The sequence below is a fragment of the Drosophila sechellia genome, chromosome 2R (assembly GCF_004382195.2).
Source record: "Drosophila sechellia strain sech25 chromosome 2R, ASM438219v1, whole genome shotgun sequence".
In the NCBI taxonomy this organism is placed as follows: Eukaryota; Metazoa; Arthropoda; class Insecta; order Diptera; family Drosophilidae; genus Drosophila; species Drosophila sechellia.
Genome location: NC_045950.1, coordinates 7,284,263 through 7,302,662, shown reverse-complemented (window position 1 = coordinate 7,302,662; position 18,400 = coordinate 7,284,263). Strand labels below are relative to the sequence as shown.

Genomic DNA, 18,400 nt, shown 5'->3' with positions numbered 1-18,400 from the left:
GACCATCTATCCGCCCACAGACCGCATCCGAACACGAAACGTTGTCAGCTGGGTGACATGACATGGAAAAACAGCGTTAACCACATGTCCTGCCGAGTCTTAGGTGCCTCTCGTATGTGCCGGGCAATCACTTGATTTGATGACCAGCAGCCAACAGCAGGAGCATTAAGGCCACATAAAATGCAGTTTCATTTTTGTGGAAAATTTTGTTGTTCTGCACACACACATTACATACATATGCCTAGGAGGTTGTTGCATTCCAAGCAAATTAAGTTAATTAAAAAGTTGCAGGATTTGTGAAGTAATTACCATAAACAAGGCAACTGCGTGCTGCGCTCCTGCTTCTGCGGTTCTTGATGTTGCTGCCAGGGATTTTGCTACTGTTGCTATTATTGGTACACAGAGAGATAAGTTACTTAAGCAGACGAATATTGATAAAACTCATTGCTGTAAAGGATATACATACATGCAGACTTTAGGTTAACTGAAAGTGAATCTTCACTGATAAGCTGACGTTCTCAGCTTTCAGTTTACATTTATTTGAATGAAATGCATTTAAGCACTTTGGTTTCTTTCGTTTCTCTCAGTGCATCTTTGGCGTGGATAAAGTTGTCGGCATGGAATATAAACACTTCAAGTCGTTGCGCTTGATGCGTTCAGAGCCCGGTCTTCAAAAGACGCTCGGCACACGTGAGAAATTCCAGCAGCTAAGTGGGAATGGGCGCCGTGGCAGGATGTTGTGCCACTTGCCAAAGGCAGCTTCAAGGGTGCTCCAGTCGAAATTTAAAAACCTTTCACCAGGCACTGAAACAAAGGAGCGGGAAAGCAAAAGGGGCCAGCAGCAGGAGCGGAGCAGGAGCTAAAGAAGCCAAAGTCTGAATTCAGCATGGGATTCAAGAGATATGTCGGTCGGCAGATGCCAGTTGGCAGCTGGTTTTAGGCCATGTGGCCATGCGAGGATGGCTCGGAAAATGAGCAACTGCAACTCCAATTGCAACCGGAGACCACACGCACTCAGGACCAATGAAAGGGGGGTGGAACGGTGGCCCCGAGATGGCTGTCATGTACGTCGGTAGCAGGTACAAAACGGAGCCGCAGCAACACGTCTCCTGGCGTCAGGAGCAGAATGCAGGAGAATGGGAATCGGGGGATTCCATCCTTTTCCACCGCCTCCTCAATACCAGTCCCAGTCCCAGTCTCAGACTCAACTCAACTCGACACTGGGTTTGTTATTGCCGACAGTTGCGGCCAGCCTTGGTGACACTTGAACATAACTGGGTTCTGTTCTCCGCTCCGCCTTTTGTGCAATGCCTGAGTGCACTGATTATGCACATGGGAGGCCAAAGGACTAAAGGATCCGGGATCTGACGCAGATATAGCACAACAATGCCGCCAAGATTTACAGCCTCTTCTTGGATTGCATTTGGCTGGCGTAATTTGTTTTGGGCACCGCAGCAGAGCAAAGCACTTCTTGGCCAAGACTTGAGAGGCTAAGAGTTTCAGTTCTCTTGGTAATACATATATCTTAAAGATATACTTTAATCTTCAAAGATAAAGGGATGTTACTAAAAGATAATCCGACAAAAATCAAAATAAAACCTTTTAAAGTTAGCCAATCTTATATTGAGCATATAAGCCTAAGTGTGAACAATAAAATATTTATATTGAATAGCATTATCAATTATCAAGCTTTTCTGGCTCACGGCAATAATTTCGTTTTCTATCACGGTGATAGGGAAAATTCTTAAGAGTCATGCTTGTTTGCAGCTTTTCAAGTTGTCGAGAATCGTTTTGTTTTTCCTCTCGGGTTATTCCTCTCCCCAAAGATAAGGCGAGGCTATATAAGCAATTTGGCAGGCTTCCCAGCTCAGTTGTCACTTTAGGCAAGCAGTTAATTAAATTAACAATGAGTATTTTGCAGAATGCGCAGCGTGCTGTCTTTTCAAATGGATCCATTCAGCTTGTGAGGACATCTTCTAGCCGGCACAGATTTTGGCCAATGTGACTTGAAATACTATCACCACAATTGGGTATTTCACTAACATATGTGATCTGGATATTAAGGTAGCCGATAGTGAAGTCACTGAAGCGAGCTCCTATAAGGACATTCCACGTCCCAGTAAACTGGAGTTTGCAAGGGCATTTATGCCTGGTGGAGAATTTTACGATGCCTCAATTTTCGATTATGCAGCTCCGATGAGGAATCGTTATGGTGACATCTTCATAATGCCTGGAATGTTTGGTCGCAAGGATTGGGTCGCCACATCAGTACAAAGGATATCGAGACGGTTTTCCGAAGCGAGGGAACTTGGCCGGAAAGGGATTTCTTTCCCTCGATCACATATTTCCGCACTCATAAACGACCAGATGTTTATGGAGAAAGTGTGGGTCTGATATCCGCGTAAGTTGCCAAATATTTAAATATGCATTTCAGTAGCGGAATTTAAATTGGAAACTATAATTTAAGGCAAGCAGAGTCGTGGGGCAAGATGCGATCAGCCGTGAATCCAATTTTCATGCAACCCAAAGGATTGAAAACTTATTACGAACCTCTTTCCAATATCAACAACGAGTTCATTGAGCGGTAAGAATCAATACATACTTGTATATTGCGATGTCCACCTGAGTTTTACTTCTTCACCAGGTGCCCAATGTCTTCATGGAGGAAATAAGCCGTCTGGTTTTCGAGTCCCTTGGCCTGGTGGCTTTTGATCGCCCAATGGGTTTGATCAGTCGGAATCGAGACAATCCAGATGCCTTGACTTTGTTCCAAAACACGAAGGAGACGTTCAGATATGCCTTTGAATGGGATATAAAGCCGTCAATGTGGAAATTTATCTCCACTCCAACCTTTCGGAAAATGATGCGTCTTCTCGATGACATCTTAATGCTGTCGCAGAAAATGATAAAGGACACCGAGGACTCCCTGAAAAAGCGGCGCCAGGCAGGCGAAGAGGTAAATAGGAATAGCATGTTGCAGCGGATGTTGAAGGTGGATCCCAAACTGGCGGTGATAATGAGCATGGACGTATTGTTGGCCGGTGTGGATGCCACATCCAATCTGCTGTCAGCCGTGCTCCTTTGCCTGGCCAAGAATCCAGAGAAGCAGGCGAAGCTGAGAGAGGAACTCATGAAGATTATGCCCACCAAGGACACCCTTCTCAATGATGAGACCATGAAGGATATGCCCTATTTGAGGGCAGTGATCAAGGAGGCTCTACGTTATTATCCCAATGGATTGGGAACCCTACGCACTTGCCCCGCAGACATTACCCTTTCTGGTTACCATGTGCCCAAAGGCAGCCATGTAGCTCTGGGCTTCAATGTCATTTTGCGGGACAATGAATATTATCCACAAGCTGATAAGTTCCTTCCAGAACGCTGGCTACGAGATCCGCAGACTGGAAAGAAGACACCCATTTGCGCATTTAGCTATCTGCCCTTCGGTTTTGGACCGCGCATGTGCATTGGCCGAAGATTGGTGGACCTGGAAATCGAGACGAGTGTTGCCAAGTTGATAAGGAACTTCCAGGTGGAATTCAACTACGATGCCAGTCGACCCTACAAGACTTTTGTTTTCATGGAACCTGCCATTCCATTCCGCTTCAAATTCACTGATATCGATCAATAACTTAGCTGTAGTATATGAAGATACTTTGAGAAATACGTTAAATAAAAAATCTTTTTGAAATTAAGTTTTTATTATTAATCAAGACTAACAGATACCCGTTGTTCAGCTAGTGGGAGTGTGACGGTAAAGTTTAACTTTTTTTTGGAAATCGGTATTAATTTAAAAGTGTGAGCGTGGGAGTCTTTCATATAAAATTCGAAAAATTTTTTTTAATTGTGGTCGCTGCCGATTTGATCACACCCCAGAGCTTTGGCAAAAAAATATTGGTTGGCAAAAGAACACTTTTGACACTCCCACTTCAACGATCAATTCTTAGAATTATTTTTAGTTTTGTAGTATCTTGGAAATTTCTTTTATTAATCCTAGTTATTCTTACAATTTTTAAAAAATATTTTATATATTTTTCTCGTACTGCGACCAGCTGAGAAAACAAGAATTTTAAAATATCTTTCTAGCGATCCCACTAACTGAATAACGGGTATCTGATAGTCGAGGCCTTTGCAGCGTTCTCACTTGTCTCTCAACATTTTCAATCAAAAGTCTTGTACGCTCTAATACAAAATTTGTATCATTTTCTCTGAGAGGTATTTATTGTAAGTTCCAACGCTCTCAACTGGTTTTTCTAGCCAGTCACGTTCATTTGTTTATTTTTTCAGTTGAGTGTGGTAGGCGATTCACGGTGATTTTACCGTTCAGCTGATAAGAAACTGAAACTCATGCTGTGTTTGCTGGCTTTTGTTTTGGTTTGAGAGTTTTGCATTTTGAAGCATTTCACGCTATTCCGCTCTGCTCTCTTTTTTACGTTTTAGAGATAAGACTTTGCTATAAGAACGCTCTCAAAGGTGGAACTGTTTTTAGTTGCAGTTGAACACCAAAAGGAATAGAATGAATACATTGAGCAGTGCGCGATCTGTGGCGATATACGTAGGCCCCGTTCGATCTTTAAGATCAGCCTCCGTTTTGGCACACGATCAAGCTAAATCTAGTGTTAGTATGCAGAAAATCTAGTCGAAATAGATTTATCATGATATTAATTATAGATAGCGGAGGAACACAAGACCTACGATGAGATTCCGCGGCCCAACAAATTCAAATTTATGAGGGCTTTCATGCCCGGTGGTGAATTCCAAAATGCATCGATTACGGAATACACCAGTGCCATGCGAAAACGCTATGGAGATATCTATGTAATGCCCGGTATGTTTGGCCGTAAGGATTGGGTCACCACATTCAACACAAAGGACATTGAGATGGTATTCCGAAACGAGGGTATCTGGCCACGTCGTGATGGCCTGGATTCCATAATATATTTCCGCGAACACGTTCGACCAGATGTTTACGGTGAGGTTCAAGGATTGGTGGCTTCGTGAGTATAAAATATAGTATTAATAAGTAGCAAGGCAATAATAGCATTTGGATATTTCAGACAAAACGAGGCGTGGGGAAAACTAAGATCAGCCATTAATCCCATCTTCATGCAGCCCCGGGGCTTAAGAATGTATTATGAACCCCTGTCTAATATCAATAATGAGTTTATAGAGCGGTAAGGAGATTGTTTTTGATTTGTTTTATATATTTAGTAATGAAATCCATTTTACTCTGCAGCATAAAGGAAATCCGCGATCCAAAAACTCTGGAAGTCCCCGAAGATTTCACGGATGAAATAAGCCGCCTTGTTTTCGAGTCACTCGGCCTGGTGGCTTTCGATCGGCAAATGGGTCTGATTAGAAAAAACCGCGATAATCCCGATGCATTGACCCTCTTCCAGACCTCGAGAGATATTTTCCGGCTCACATTCAAGCTAGACATACAGCCGTCCATGTGGAAGATAATATCGACGCCCACCTACAGGAAAATGAAGCGAACTCTCAATGACAGTTTGAATGTGGCCCAGAAAATGCTGAAGGAAAATCAGGATGCACTGGAAAAGCGTCGCCAGGCTGGCGAAAAAATAAATAGTAACAGTATGTTGGAGAGATTAATGGAGATCGATACCAAGGTGGCGGTGATTATGAGTCTGGACATCCTCTTCGCTGGTGTGGATGCCACAGCCACGCTTCTGTCGGCTGTTTTACTGTGCCTCTCAAAGCATCCGGATAAGCAGGCGAAGCTGCGGGAGGAGCTCTTGAGTATCATGCCCACAAAGGATTCCCTACTCAACGAGGAGAACATGAAGGATATGGCATATTTGAGGGCTGTGATCAAGGAGACGCTGCGATACTATCCCAATGGCTTGGGAACCATGAGAACCTGCCAAAACGATGTGATACTTTCGGGCTACCGGGTGCCCAAGGGAACGACTGTGCTGCTCGGCTCAAATGTGCTGATGAAGGAAAGTAAATATTATCCGCGACCAGATGAATTTCTGCCGGAGCGCTGGCTAAGGGATCCGGAGACCGGAAAGAAGATGCAGGTCAGCCCCTTCACCTTCCTTCCCTTCGGCTTTGGACCCCGCATGTGCATTGGCAAGCGAGTGGTGGATCTGGAAATGGAGACCACCGTGGCCAAGTTGATTCGAAATTTCCATGTGGAGTTCAATCGGGATGCCAGCCGGCCATTCAAGACCATGTTCGTCATGGAACCGGCAATTACGTTCCCCTTCAAATTCACGGATGTCGAACAATAATTCGCGTTGTATTCATTTCCTTTACTTGTGTTCCTTATAGTTACGATTTTTGATTACAGTAAATGTTTGGCTGATGAAATGCAGATAAGAATTTTGCCTCCTCCTGTTTCGCATTGTTGTGCAAACCTAGCTGTTTTGATAAGCAAAATGTTTAATACGTTTGATAAGATTGCGCTTTGTTGTGGCATCCCCATAGCTTTTTTTTCGTATCATTTTGTTTTTTAAAACACAATTGCAAGGTGTGCTTATCTTAGATTTTATTTTAAAGGTAACAAAGGAAAGACTAGTGGAGATAGTTATTTTTCTTGGTTTTCCCCCACATTTTGTATATTTAGGCAATAGGTAGCACCCACCAAAGACACTTTCAGCTGGCGCAACGCCACCGCTTGGAGCTCGCAGCTTGGCAGGCAGGTGAGAACGGGATGGTGAGAGGATGTCCTTTGCCGCGGCAGAAATATTTCTAACGGCAACGGCAAAATCAGGAGCAGCACCCAACATCAGGAGTAGCAAAGCGGCTAAAGCAGCAACGGTAGACATATTCGCCTGCGGCTTGTGGAGTTATGCTAACTGGCACTCAAAGCAAAGCGCGGCCAAAAGCTCAGGTGGTTTGCCTTGTGCCACCTGCCACCTGCCCCCTGCTCTTGTTGTTGGTGCTGTTGCCTTTGCTGCTGTTGTGCCTGCCACTTGGCACTGGCAGCTTGTAACAATAATTTAAGCGATTTTGCGCTTTTTGCGAGTGGGTTAATGGCATGCTCAGGATCTAGGAAACGGGAAGTGGGAACTGTGAGCTGGCAACTGGGAGCCTGCAAGCGGGTATCCTTTGGCGTGGCGAAAATTCCACTTTTGTAGCAAACGCACACAGCTTATGAATTCCGCAATCCCCGATGCGGTGCAGCAGCAAAATGGTGGGGATGATGGACCGTGGGTCCTGGTCCAGTACAAAGTAAAAATGCAGAACATGTGTTTTTTCGGGGTGGCTGGGTAACCTGACTTATAACAGGCAGGGCCAGCTATGTACATACATATGGCCAAGTACATCTCTTTGTGTCTGCTGTATATTAAAATTCAATTTTAAAACGGGCCACGCACAACCGGGCGTATGCGTAATGCGGCATGCAATCATTTGCGTGCGCCTTCGCTTGGAAATTCCTTTGCCATAACTAATCTCGAAGGCCAACCAAGGACTAAGGACCAGTCCTGACGTTTCATATTTCTAGCTCGCCGCCCTGCCACCCAAGCTCAACCCTTTCCTTTGCCGCTCGTCTTTTATTTTATTTAATCTTTTTTTTTTTTCTTTTTTTTGTGAAAAATTTCATACTCATCAAGTTGACAAAGAAAAAGTTTTTCATTATTACATTTCGCTGTCATTTGGGCGCAGAAATAGCTTGGAAAAGTTCTCGGAGTTCCGCTTTTCCTTCGCCGGCTGCCGGTTGAAACTCGAGTGCAGCGCGTAAATGAGTCACTCCCATTTTGAGTCGCCCGCCCGCAGCAGTCGGCGCTCATCATCAGATTTCCAAAAGGAAAATGGTTTGGGTTGTGTGCTGGGCTGGGTTGGATTTGGTTAGGTTGAGGGGTGGTGGGCCAGTGGGGAAGGGACGGACCCATTGCGTAGCTTGACGTAATTTTCTTGGCCTGCCTGACGAGTCGCGTCCTTGCACATTAATCCATTGGTGCCTGGATCTCGGTACTCGGAACCCCGGAACCCAGAGCTCGGATCTTGGTCCTTGCTGCACGCAAATGAGGGTATGGTCAAATCACTCACTGTCAGCCCGTGTCCCAAGGAATGCGTTCAGCATGTCCTTTAATTTTTTCTTCCTCTAAGACCAGTTTCATTCCCCTTTTCTGCACTTTGACAAAAAGCTAAATCCTTAGCTTGCATAAGCAAAATGAATGAATCTATTTCTAACTCAGATACTTGTGAAAAGATACAAAACGACCTTGTTTAATTGAATAAATTATTTAAAAATTTGAAAGACTATATATGTATATTTAGTTGTTTTAAGCAATTAAAATTTGCACAAATTATATTATAAATATGCTTGTATAGTAAACATTTGTATGTCTTTTTGTTTTGTGTCCTTTAAAGAGGTCCTTAAAATTTGTGGAGGCTCCTAAGCATCATTCTATTGATTAGCATTCGGATGACACTTTTCTTATTGTGCAGGCACTAGCATTTTCTATAACTTGACGTTTGCCATTGCCCCCCGCCTCGTCTTTCCCCTGCCCATTTTCCATTTCCCATTTTCCGTTCGGCCAGCCCACCCGCACTCCCCTGGCTCTTTTGTCCGGCTTATACTTGTGTTGCCTCGCTTGCCGCTTTGCTGCCTGTCAGCGCAGCTTAAGATAAAAACTTTCCTTTCCACCCAAAAAAGGGGCCAAGGCGGCAACACCGGCCAGAAAAGGCTGAAAAAAAGCAGGCAGAATGGCCTGCGAAAGGGTTGACTCTGACATTTAGCTTTCGCATATTTGCACACACCCCGCGTCCCCATCCACCGACAATATATTTTATAGACTAAGGCGAAGACATGACAAATGCTCAAATAGAAATTCTTCAACAAGATTCTTGGCCGAAACTTAAGTTCATTTTTTGGTCGTGCACATCGCATGGGGCTTTGTAAGGGCCTCACCAGAAAGAATTCAAATTAAAATGCGATTGCTCTGGGGCTCACTCGATTTTCGTGTGTTTTCTGACACGGCCTGTCGATGGTTTTTGCATTTGTCTGCAAGGCTGAATTTAATACAGGACACTCTGCGCTTTCCGCATCACGGATTGGCTTCAAATTGAATCGATTGGTGGGACATTCAAATATAAAAAAAAAAATGAAATAGGGGCAGCTGTTCGTAACTCTTTGAAAATTGTTTGATTTACTTAGGTACTTTAATTAAATGTAACAAGCAATATACCAAATGGCTAACTTAATTTATCATGGATTTGATTAAGATATCATTTTTATTAAACAGGTCAACGAAACAACCAAGCTTATCAAAAACAATGAAAGTAATGTTCCAAGTACACGTAATTGTTAACATGTTAGCGATCAATTAATTGATTAATGTATTAAATGATCAATGTTATCATTAAGTACTTTAAATTCTTTAAGAACATTGTAAGGCAGTTGCCGCTTCAGTGATTATAATACCTACAAATACATTTAATCAACATTAATACTCCAAACGTTACAAATTTTAACACATTTCGTATCGATTTACTTAATATTCAAAATCATTTTCAGCTTCCACAGGAATAATTTCAAACATATGTCCGTGCAGCTGACGCTCAGATGTTTTCCCGCTTTCCACGCGGCCACTCGAACTTTTCATTCATCAGGCGCAGCGCACACGCATTGCCGAATTTGCACCAACACCAGTGCATCGGGGTCACCGAATTTCCACCCAAAACAGCCACCCACTCATCCGAAGCAGTCGAACAACCCAGACACCCGCACAACTCACTCACCCATTCATATATTTTATGTTTTGTTTACATTGCCGGCTTGTGCAGCCCAAACAACAACTGATTCTATGGAAAAAGCGTTGGGAAAGCCTCCGTGACGTCACCGGGAAAGTGCGTGCTATAAACCGAAGCGAAAGTATAAGAGAAAACTGTTATATGGCCGAAGAGAAAATGCTGAAGGGAGGAAATACAAATACAAATGAACGATACGAGTGCGCAATTAAGGAAGGAACTCGCAATTTGGCTGCTCATTTTGGAGCGTTTTGCGGTGAGTTGAAACTTCCGCAAAATGGCCGAGAGAGAGTGGGAAAGAGAGAGCGAGAGCCCCAGAGAGAGCGAGAGAGGGCGAGTTCGCAACGTCATCGGCACAGCATCAACAAGCTTACTGGCTGCTAAAAATCGTCATTACGCTGAGATCATTATTCCCATCGGCGAGGAGCGAGAAAAGTTGTCGCAGAAACGAGTCAACGCTCGAGTACGTCGGTCATTGCGCTGTGTGTTGCACTTTGTCGGCTAACACGCACACACACATACACACACACACACGCGTCCGCAAACGCACACTACCATACGCGCACGGACTCTGTTAACACTCGCTGTCATTTGCGGAAACGAAAGAGAAACAGAAACTATTGCATACCGCCAGGCGCACATGGCGCTTGCCGTTTGCGGTGGTGTGAGTGCGCCTTTGTGCTTGTGATATGTAAAAGGGGTTTCAAAATGTTTTAAAATACAAAAAGCACCTGAACTATGCAAATACTACCACCAAAACGCCAAGTGCTTTGCATGAACTATTTTGAAAAGTGTAAGTTTATTTAATACCAAAATAAACAAATTAATTGGTTAGCTTCCTATTTCTGAAATATAAAGTGCATTGAATTTCCAGTGAAGCAGCATACTTTCATACAAACTGTGTTCAAACTACTTCTTTTTTCTATTTTTACCGGCTTGCCAAACGGAAATGCGCTCTTAGCGGTTCTCTTGCGCTCTTTTGGGCCAACTCGCCTGCGCCAGAGCCAGGACAAAAAAAAATGAAAAACGGGCACAATAAAGCAGCAAAAACAAACTGAAAAGAGCGCCAAGAGCGTAGTAAGCGGCGTAGTTCAAGTGCCGGTTGTACTACGCGGGTTCAAAGGGTAAGAGTTTGGGGCTGTTTGGCGGAGGGGATCCAAAGTAGTTGGCTGGTAAGCAGCTTCACCTGCAAAAATATTCAGAAGGCGCGCCTTCTCATATCATTAAAATTCCATTTTGTCTGGCACCGACTTGTGCATCTTTTCCACCCGACTCCCGCACACTTTTCGCCCAGAATGCTCCTCTGGCAGGGACTCTATCTTTGTTTTGGCATTATTGTTATGGCACACTGTATCACCCAGACTCCCGACTTCCGGTGTTGCACGTGTCGCATGTTTGCTGCTGCCTCTTGCTGTGAAATTTCCGCAGCGGCAACAAAAGTGCGAAATAATGACCGACTGCCTGTCACATGGCTGACTGGCTGGCTGGCTGGCAGCCTGGTACTCGAATTCCCATCGCCTTCGGGCCATTCTGGCCCAACGGATGTTGTCTGTAAAGTTGGTTAAACAATTTATATGCCCCAACAATGCATGTGGCCGCTGCAGTTCGTTGACCTTCGACACTGGCCATGCCCGCCCGCACTCGCAAAACTACCTTGCTGCATAATTAATATGCTGATTAATATATTGCTTAACCCACAAAGGCTGCCTGTCATTAAGGTCCTTTCAATTGCCTTCATCAGTCTCGCAGCAAAAACACGAGCAAAACTCCTCCTGCTTGGCTGGCAGTTTTTTATTAAAAATTCTTGAGCATCATTATCGAGGGAGTTGCGTGCGAATTCCGCTGGCAAAATAAAGTGATATGAGAAACGGGCGGTGAGCATGTAAACGGCCATAAACTGGAGAGCCAAGTCGGTACCTGGCTGATACCCATGTCTGGCAGCCGAAAGCGTCAACAGGCGCCCATCGCAGCCAGCAAACCGAAACCGCAACCGAAACCAGAACGTGGCCTGCCAACTCAAGACACACAAGCAGAAACAACAGCAGCAACAGCAACAGCGGCAACATCTACTCGTGCAACATCAGACAGGAAGCATTGCCGCAGGCGAAAGGGGCCAGTACAAAAGGCCAGGAATCGGTGTAGTTGGCCATATAGATATGGCCATATATATGTTTGTATGTGTAATACATATATGTGTTGTTGCCCGGGCAGATGACAAAATCGAATCAAATTCAGGTGACTAAAGCTGAATGGTGCGGGTTAAGTGAGTGCGTTTAACTTTGGCAAGCGAGCGAAACGAATTTCACTTACTGCAACTTGGCTCTCAGCATGAATGTCGTTGATCTGCCTAACACATCATAATTAATTTGCTGGCATATTGATAACTCAGGACAATAATGTGGATTTGCTTCAATTACCTTTCATCGAACAGCCAATTAATGTCCAGCACAAATAACAAACTGTTTCGCAATTGAAGGATTTAAACAAAGGTTGCGGCCTTGATATTTGATATTTTGTTTTAATATTTTAATAATTGGACATATTTTATACGCTTATTTTGTACTTAATAGCCTTTCATTTAAATTCTAAATTTTTTGAGTGTGAATTGTGTACATTCCTAAATTATTGTTCATGTGTCACTTTCGTACTTTCAATTGATTTCATTATTTAATGTAATGTTTATTTATAACGTATTTTTAAATGATTTAAGCGATTTTATATGAAAAGCTTCATGTGCATAGATACTTATAATTTAAAATATACCCCAAAACCCCTTGAAAAGGCCTGTTTTCAGCTTAACGAGTACCACAAACATGTGGCTGTCAACTAACGAAATCAGCCCATTATGGGCCTCCGCCTTTTTGGTGGGCGTGGCAGATTCAATAATGCAAGTGTCACCCCGCGAGTGTGTGCGTGTGTATGTGTGCAATAAATGAATGGCCATTAAGCAAAGCGCAAAAGGTTTTTAAATTATGCGTGTAAATAAATTGTACGTACACCAACCATAAAGCTTGGGGCGGGCATTGGCGAGGTGGGCGTGGCATATGTAATGATGTGCCCGCCGGCGTCGAAAAAGATCGGCAAAAAATCTGGAGAAGTTCGGGAACGGGAGTTAACAAACGCTAATTGAATAAAGTCACAGAGGGCTCTGGGCAAAAATCAACATTTAACTTGTTGAAAGTGATTAAGCACTGAATATTTAATTAATATCAGTTGCATATGACTAGGGAAACATACCCTTAGTAAGTCGCCCCAAAAGGCATAGTAACTAGCTTTAACAAATGATTGCCATAACTAAAATAATCATGAGAAAAATGAGCAAGTTGTTGAGCAATTTATGCAGCGAAACCGTTTTTTCAATTAGACAATTAATGTTCTCTTTAAATTTTATGACCACACAGGCAAATTGCCAAATTAAGAGTTAATTCAATTACCATCGAAAATATTTCTGCACATAAAGAAATTCAGCAAGTTTTGATTAAGGAACATAATCATCACATGAAAAAATAAAGATTTTTCTATAAATTTTAATTTATATTATAAGCCATGTAAACAAATCAATTTTTTGCATTGTAGTTATATTAATTTTTGGTGCAAACAAGAGCATCTGTGAATTGAATTAGCATTGATATTGGTACTAACTCAATGAAGGAAGTACTGAATTTTTTGTGGCATTTTACAAGCTATTCAAGTTTTTAAAGTCTCGGTTTAATTGAATTAGCAGAGGCAAAGTTAAGTGGTACCAGATGAAACATAAAGCGGCAACATTATGGTAATACATTCTTTTTGCAAACATAAAAGAAAAGGCGGCTATTAAAACAATTTGCAATAGTCGAGCTGAGTTGGATTAATGGGTTGGTCGCTGGGCCTTTATGGCCGTAAACCAATATTTGCATTGTTGAAAGTCTGCGACAACATTGACGAAGCTGCAGTGTGTTTGTTGATTATTGAATCATAATTAAAATTGTTTAATTTAAAATTAATGTTATAAGCAAGCAGCGGCCGCATCCCACGACCTGAAATTATACAAACATTTTTATTAAAATGACGACCGCCGCCGGAGACAAATATGCAAATTCTGCGGCAAAGTGGGCATGTTTTCTGTGGGGCGGGATTGGTGACAGCTTTCTGGTATTTGTTTTTGATACTTTAATAAGCATTTCGTTGGCGTATCTTTGGGGCAGTTGAAAAGTGCAAATTGCAACACAAATCCCACTAGCCGACCTAGGCCGCCAGCGATAATTATGCGAATTTATTTCAAAATGTATTAAATGCGCGATGACACAATTTTAATAGCTTTCCGCTTTACAGCGGCACAAACGTCGGCAAATAATAGTAAAAAAATGTTTGCTTTTAATTAAATTGCATTCGCCATTATTTATGAAAAAGTTAATTAATCTAACGTGGCGTGAAATCGAGGATTACACAGCTCTCTTCTAAGCCAACTGCTCGTTAATTGCTGGCCGGCAAATTAATGGCCGGGTTAATCTGCATTAAGCCGCTCTACTACAAGCTTTTTCCCTCAGCGATCGCACTGAATGAGTCCGGAGATGAAAACGATATCCATATAAATCAATTGGCTTTCATAATTAAATGCACTGCTCTGCGGTTGTAAAAAAAGTCTATAAAATTGGCAAAAGTTTCGCTGAAATTCACACATTTTGTTGCGCTGATTTGAGCTTATCTTGGCCCATTTGTTCAAAATAATTTGTACAACATAATTGACGCCGAATATAAATGCATGTTTCAATACAATGTGTCATGGAAGTGATTCTATTTGCAAAGTATTTCATAGCCTTCTAGTTAATACTTTTCTGTTTTAAAAGCAGCAAGCTTAACAAATTAAATAATGCTTATAGATTAGCCTAATACTTAATCTGCTATAAATGTGTTAACTCTTTATAAAGTCGCATTTAGGCACGCAAAGTATAGACTTGATTCTAGATTTATGTTACCTCAATAATCTTTTCAATAGCTTTTTGATTTGATATCTTCTGTGCGAATTGCGCTGGTCAGTTTTTCCAGAATCGCTATCGCGGTTGTTATCTCTTTGATATGCGAAACGGCGTGCGTATAACTTATTTTTAGCTCTTTATTGGCAGCCAACTGCCACTTCCCCACCGCCCTCAGTGCGTAATCATCATCCTCGGAGTTTGTGGAACTTGTCATTTATTCTGTTTGTATCTTAACCCTCTACTTTGCTCATGTGATTCGCATGGTTTATTGTTGCTGCTGCGCCTATTTGCATGCTCGACAATTTGAAATTGTCAAAGACGTGCAAACAGAGACGGCTAAAAGTTGGCTGAAAGTTGGTTGAAAGAAGTTTTTCATCTTGGAAACTTGTGCCGCTGTCTGTTTGCTCGACGCAATGAACTGCAGCTAAGTGGATGGCAAGTGTTTATATTTGCCAGAAATTAAATTAATTTCGGCCCTAAAGCGCGTGCTGGCTGCGATGACAAAGCAGTTAATTAATGAATGCCTTGCCATGTTCATTTGTTTTGGCCATTAAGGGGGAGACCCGAAAGAAATCAAGCAAAGTATGTGCTTTAAGCCGAAAGCTAAGCCGGGAAAGTTTACCTCGCCCACCAAGAAAAAAAAGTAGATGGTGTGAGGTTCTTCTGGCGACATGCAATGAATATCAACAGATTTTTATGAGCCACACATGTTAACTCTCGCTTTGTCTCTGTCTCGTTGCCGCTAGCCGTCTCTTTCTAACGTTTTCCTTATGGATTTTCTTTGGGTTTTCCACCCTCTGCTCAAGAAGTAGCGAATCCCCCGACTGTCCATGACAGAGATAATGATTAGTGTGATGTGCATAATAATCATTCTCATATTCCACGATTAGTTTCCAATTCATATGCGTCTGCCTTGTCTCCTTATGTCTCTCCTTCCCTTTCTTTCCCTTTCTTTCTCTCACTCACGCACACAGCGCCCCATCTCTTTCGGCTTCTTGGCCAATTTTCCACCTTTAATGCGCCTGGCAGACAGGAAAAACCCATTATGTGATCTTCGAACACAGTTTTATTTGGATAGTAAAGTTTTCTTATAACATTATTTTTATAAATTCAAATTATTGCCTAATAAATTTCAGGCTTCGTTAGATTACTAAATCATAAACAATAAACTTATAAAACATTAAATGGTTTTTTCGCATTTTGACATTTTTAGGATGGTCATGTAATTAACTTCGAGATTTGCGGTAGATAATCTTGTAACCATCAATTTACATTATAAAGATATTGAACAGACTGTTTATATATGATCATATATTTTTATTTTTTTATAATATTCCACCAAGTCAGATCAGCTTACTGTGCTCCCACTGTACCTCGTTCCTGCCTTTTGTTGCTATTTCATTTTTTCGGGGGGTAACAGGCAACAGAAATATTACCACGTAAATTATTAATCACCCGAATGGGCCTCCCCGCCACCCCCGCTAGCCGAAAAAACCCTGCGTAGCATAAGTTTCCGTCGATTTGTCTGTTACTTAACATGCATAAAATGTTTCCATGAATACATCAAAATATTTTCGCTTTGGCAGCGACGTCGGCGGCCAGAAGAGTAGCATTAACCATGGCCCCCACAACCTGCTGCTGCTGCTGGCTTCGTTTGGTTTTGGCCATTGGCTTAAGCTGGAAAGTGTCGTCTTCGGTCTGCTTGGCGATTCCGACTGCGAGCGCATATTGTGCCTGTTTTTTGAGCAATTTGCTTTGTGATTTTATGCACTTTATGATTTCCTTAATGGCACAGTCGGTCGAAGACGGTCGCCAGTTGCCGGTCGCCAGTTTACCAGTTTGCCAGTTGAGTAGGTGGCTTCCAGCAGTCTGTATCTGTGAGATACGTACTTAAAGTGCTGTTATTGATGGCTAATATGGACAAGCGCCTCGTTGGAGTCACAAATTGGTAGATGATGTACAAGCAGACGTGGCTTTTTACTTTCTCAGGGTCTACTTGTCGATAATCCATTTGTCAACTATTTTCCTTCTGCCTTAGAGGATTTTATTTGATTTTTGCCTTATATATGTCACTATAATTTCTTTATACATTAATATATACTAATCCATTAAAACTACAGAAAGTTGAAACTAATTTTCAATTGACATATTTAGTTCCCGATCGGTACTGTAGCTATTCCCTATTCCGAGCTTATGTGTCCCTCGACTGCACTTAATCTGCAAGTTGGCCACCGTAATTGTTTCCCCCGAAACTCCAGAGAGTGCTCAAAATGCAGTGGCCCAAGGTGGGCAGCCACAGTAACAGCCACAGACACAGGCACACCTGTAATTAAGGCCAGGTGGACCGGCGAGCCCTACAAGTGCGAGGGGGTCCATCCTGGAAACGGGCAAACATACATAGACCGACAAACATAAATTTCCATTACAATTGCACAAACGTCACATTAGACGCTATCAAGGCGCAATTTGCAGCGTCTACTAAATCAATAAGCCAAACTTGGCAACCTAACGGATACGCACATTAGCATGCACATGTGTATTTGGCTAAGGGCACTTTACATGCAAGCCTCCCAGCAAACATAATAAATTGTAACGCGCTTTACATTAACATTTACATAATCGCAATTAATCGACAACATTTCGGTCTGTATGCGTTGGAGATGCCGCTCGAATCTGAGTCCCGTCGCCAGTTTATGCTCCAATCAATATTAATAACGATTGCACTGGACCCCACCGTTCCGGCCGTTCCCGCAGCCCACCACCAATAATGGACAATTTACCTCTCCTAACTTGGCCCGAACTTCGGCCAGAGCTTTTGGTGGCATAAACTGAGCCATTTACGGATTTGTGTGACTTCCGCCTGCCGTCGGCTGTTGGAAACCCGAGAACCGGGGCCTGAGCACTGGGGACGGGACTGAAAACCAGGGGGAAATGGGAACACTGATTCCGAGCCGAGAACTGAGAAGGGAGCCAAACGAAGGGCAAGATGTCAAATTGTCAACGCACCTTTGCCGCCTCATAATCTCGAAGGGGGGATATCTATGCACATGTGCTTAGGTACAGTCAATATTCCGTATAAGCAACCTCAACGTGAGATTAACTCTTAACAAATTCCATTTACCATAACATCGCTATGAAATTAAGTTTTTTTTAAATTTATATTATATACAATTATAGTAATAGTGCAGAATTTACTTTAAAGGAACATAAAATAAAACTAATAACATTATTACCTACTTATAAGTTAATAAATCACATACATCTACAATTTATAATAAACTAATTATTTTTGAAAAAATGATTAATGATGATATGGACACCATAAGGTATTTTAAGGATATGTGAGCCTTACAATTTTCGTTTTAAATTTCAATTAAATTTCATGCATAGCTTAGAAGGACATATTTAATATTTATTTTGCTTTAATATTTCATAATACTTACAAAAATAATGTAATGATTTGAATCAGAAGGACGCACATCGTTTCTTAACGCCTATAAAAGCAGCTACAACTTTTCGACTCAAAGAAATTCAGCTTATTAAATCTCGACTGTTGTTCTGTTTTAGTTGCTGTTTTGGGTTGGGGGCTATTGTTGCTAGTTTATTTGCAATTATGCCAACTGCCAGCTGCCTGCGCATTACACGCTTGTCATAATTTTGCTGGCAGGCGTATACGCAATGTGATTGTCAATTATTGAAGCAATATGGAGACCATTGGAGCA

The 18,400-nt window shown here is 42.2% G+C and overlaps 1 protein-coding gene and 1 pseudogene across 1 annotated transcript; both read left to right on the top strand.

Annotated features, from left to right (window-relative positions):
- The first annotated feature begins 1,053 nt into the window (after nt 1–1,053).
- Nucleotides 1,054–3,695, top strand: LOC6608591 (annotated as a pseudogene).
- A 797-nt stretch (nt 3,696–4,492) lies between these two features.
- LOC6608590 (probable cytochrome P450 12d1 proximal, mitochondrial) lies at nt 4,493–6,348 on the top strand. The gene is made up of 4 exons (XM_002033288.2): nt 4,493–4,618; nt 4,672–4,997; nt 5,058–5,174; nt 5,237–6,348. The coding sequence occupies exons 1-4, from the start codon at nt 4,517–4,519 to the stop codon at nt 6,255–6,257; spliced, it is 1,566 nt and encodes a 521-aa protein (XP_002033324.1). The 5' UTR covers nt 4,493–4,516; the 3' UTR covers nt 6,258–6,348.
- The last annotated feature ends 12,052 nt before the right edge of the window (nt 6,349–18,400 follow it).

What these genes read in the sequence shown, in the direction of transcription:
- LOC6608590 (XM_002033288.2), top strand. Translation starts at nt 4,517, where the DNA reads ATGAATACATTGAGCAGTGCGCGATCTGTGGCGATATACGTAGGCCCC. An exon ending in GTTCAAGGATTGGTGGCTTC is followed by an intron (nt 4,998 to 5,057) that starts GTGAGTATAAAA and finishes TGGATATTTCAG; the next exon opens with ACAAAACGAGGCGTGGGGAA. An exon ending in AATAATGAGTTTATAGAGCG is followed by an intron (nt 5,175 to 5,236) that starts GTAAGGAGATTG and finishes TTTACTCTGCAG; the next exon opens with CATAAAGGAAATCCGCGATC.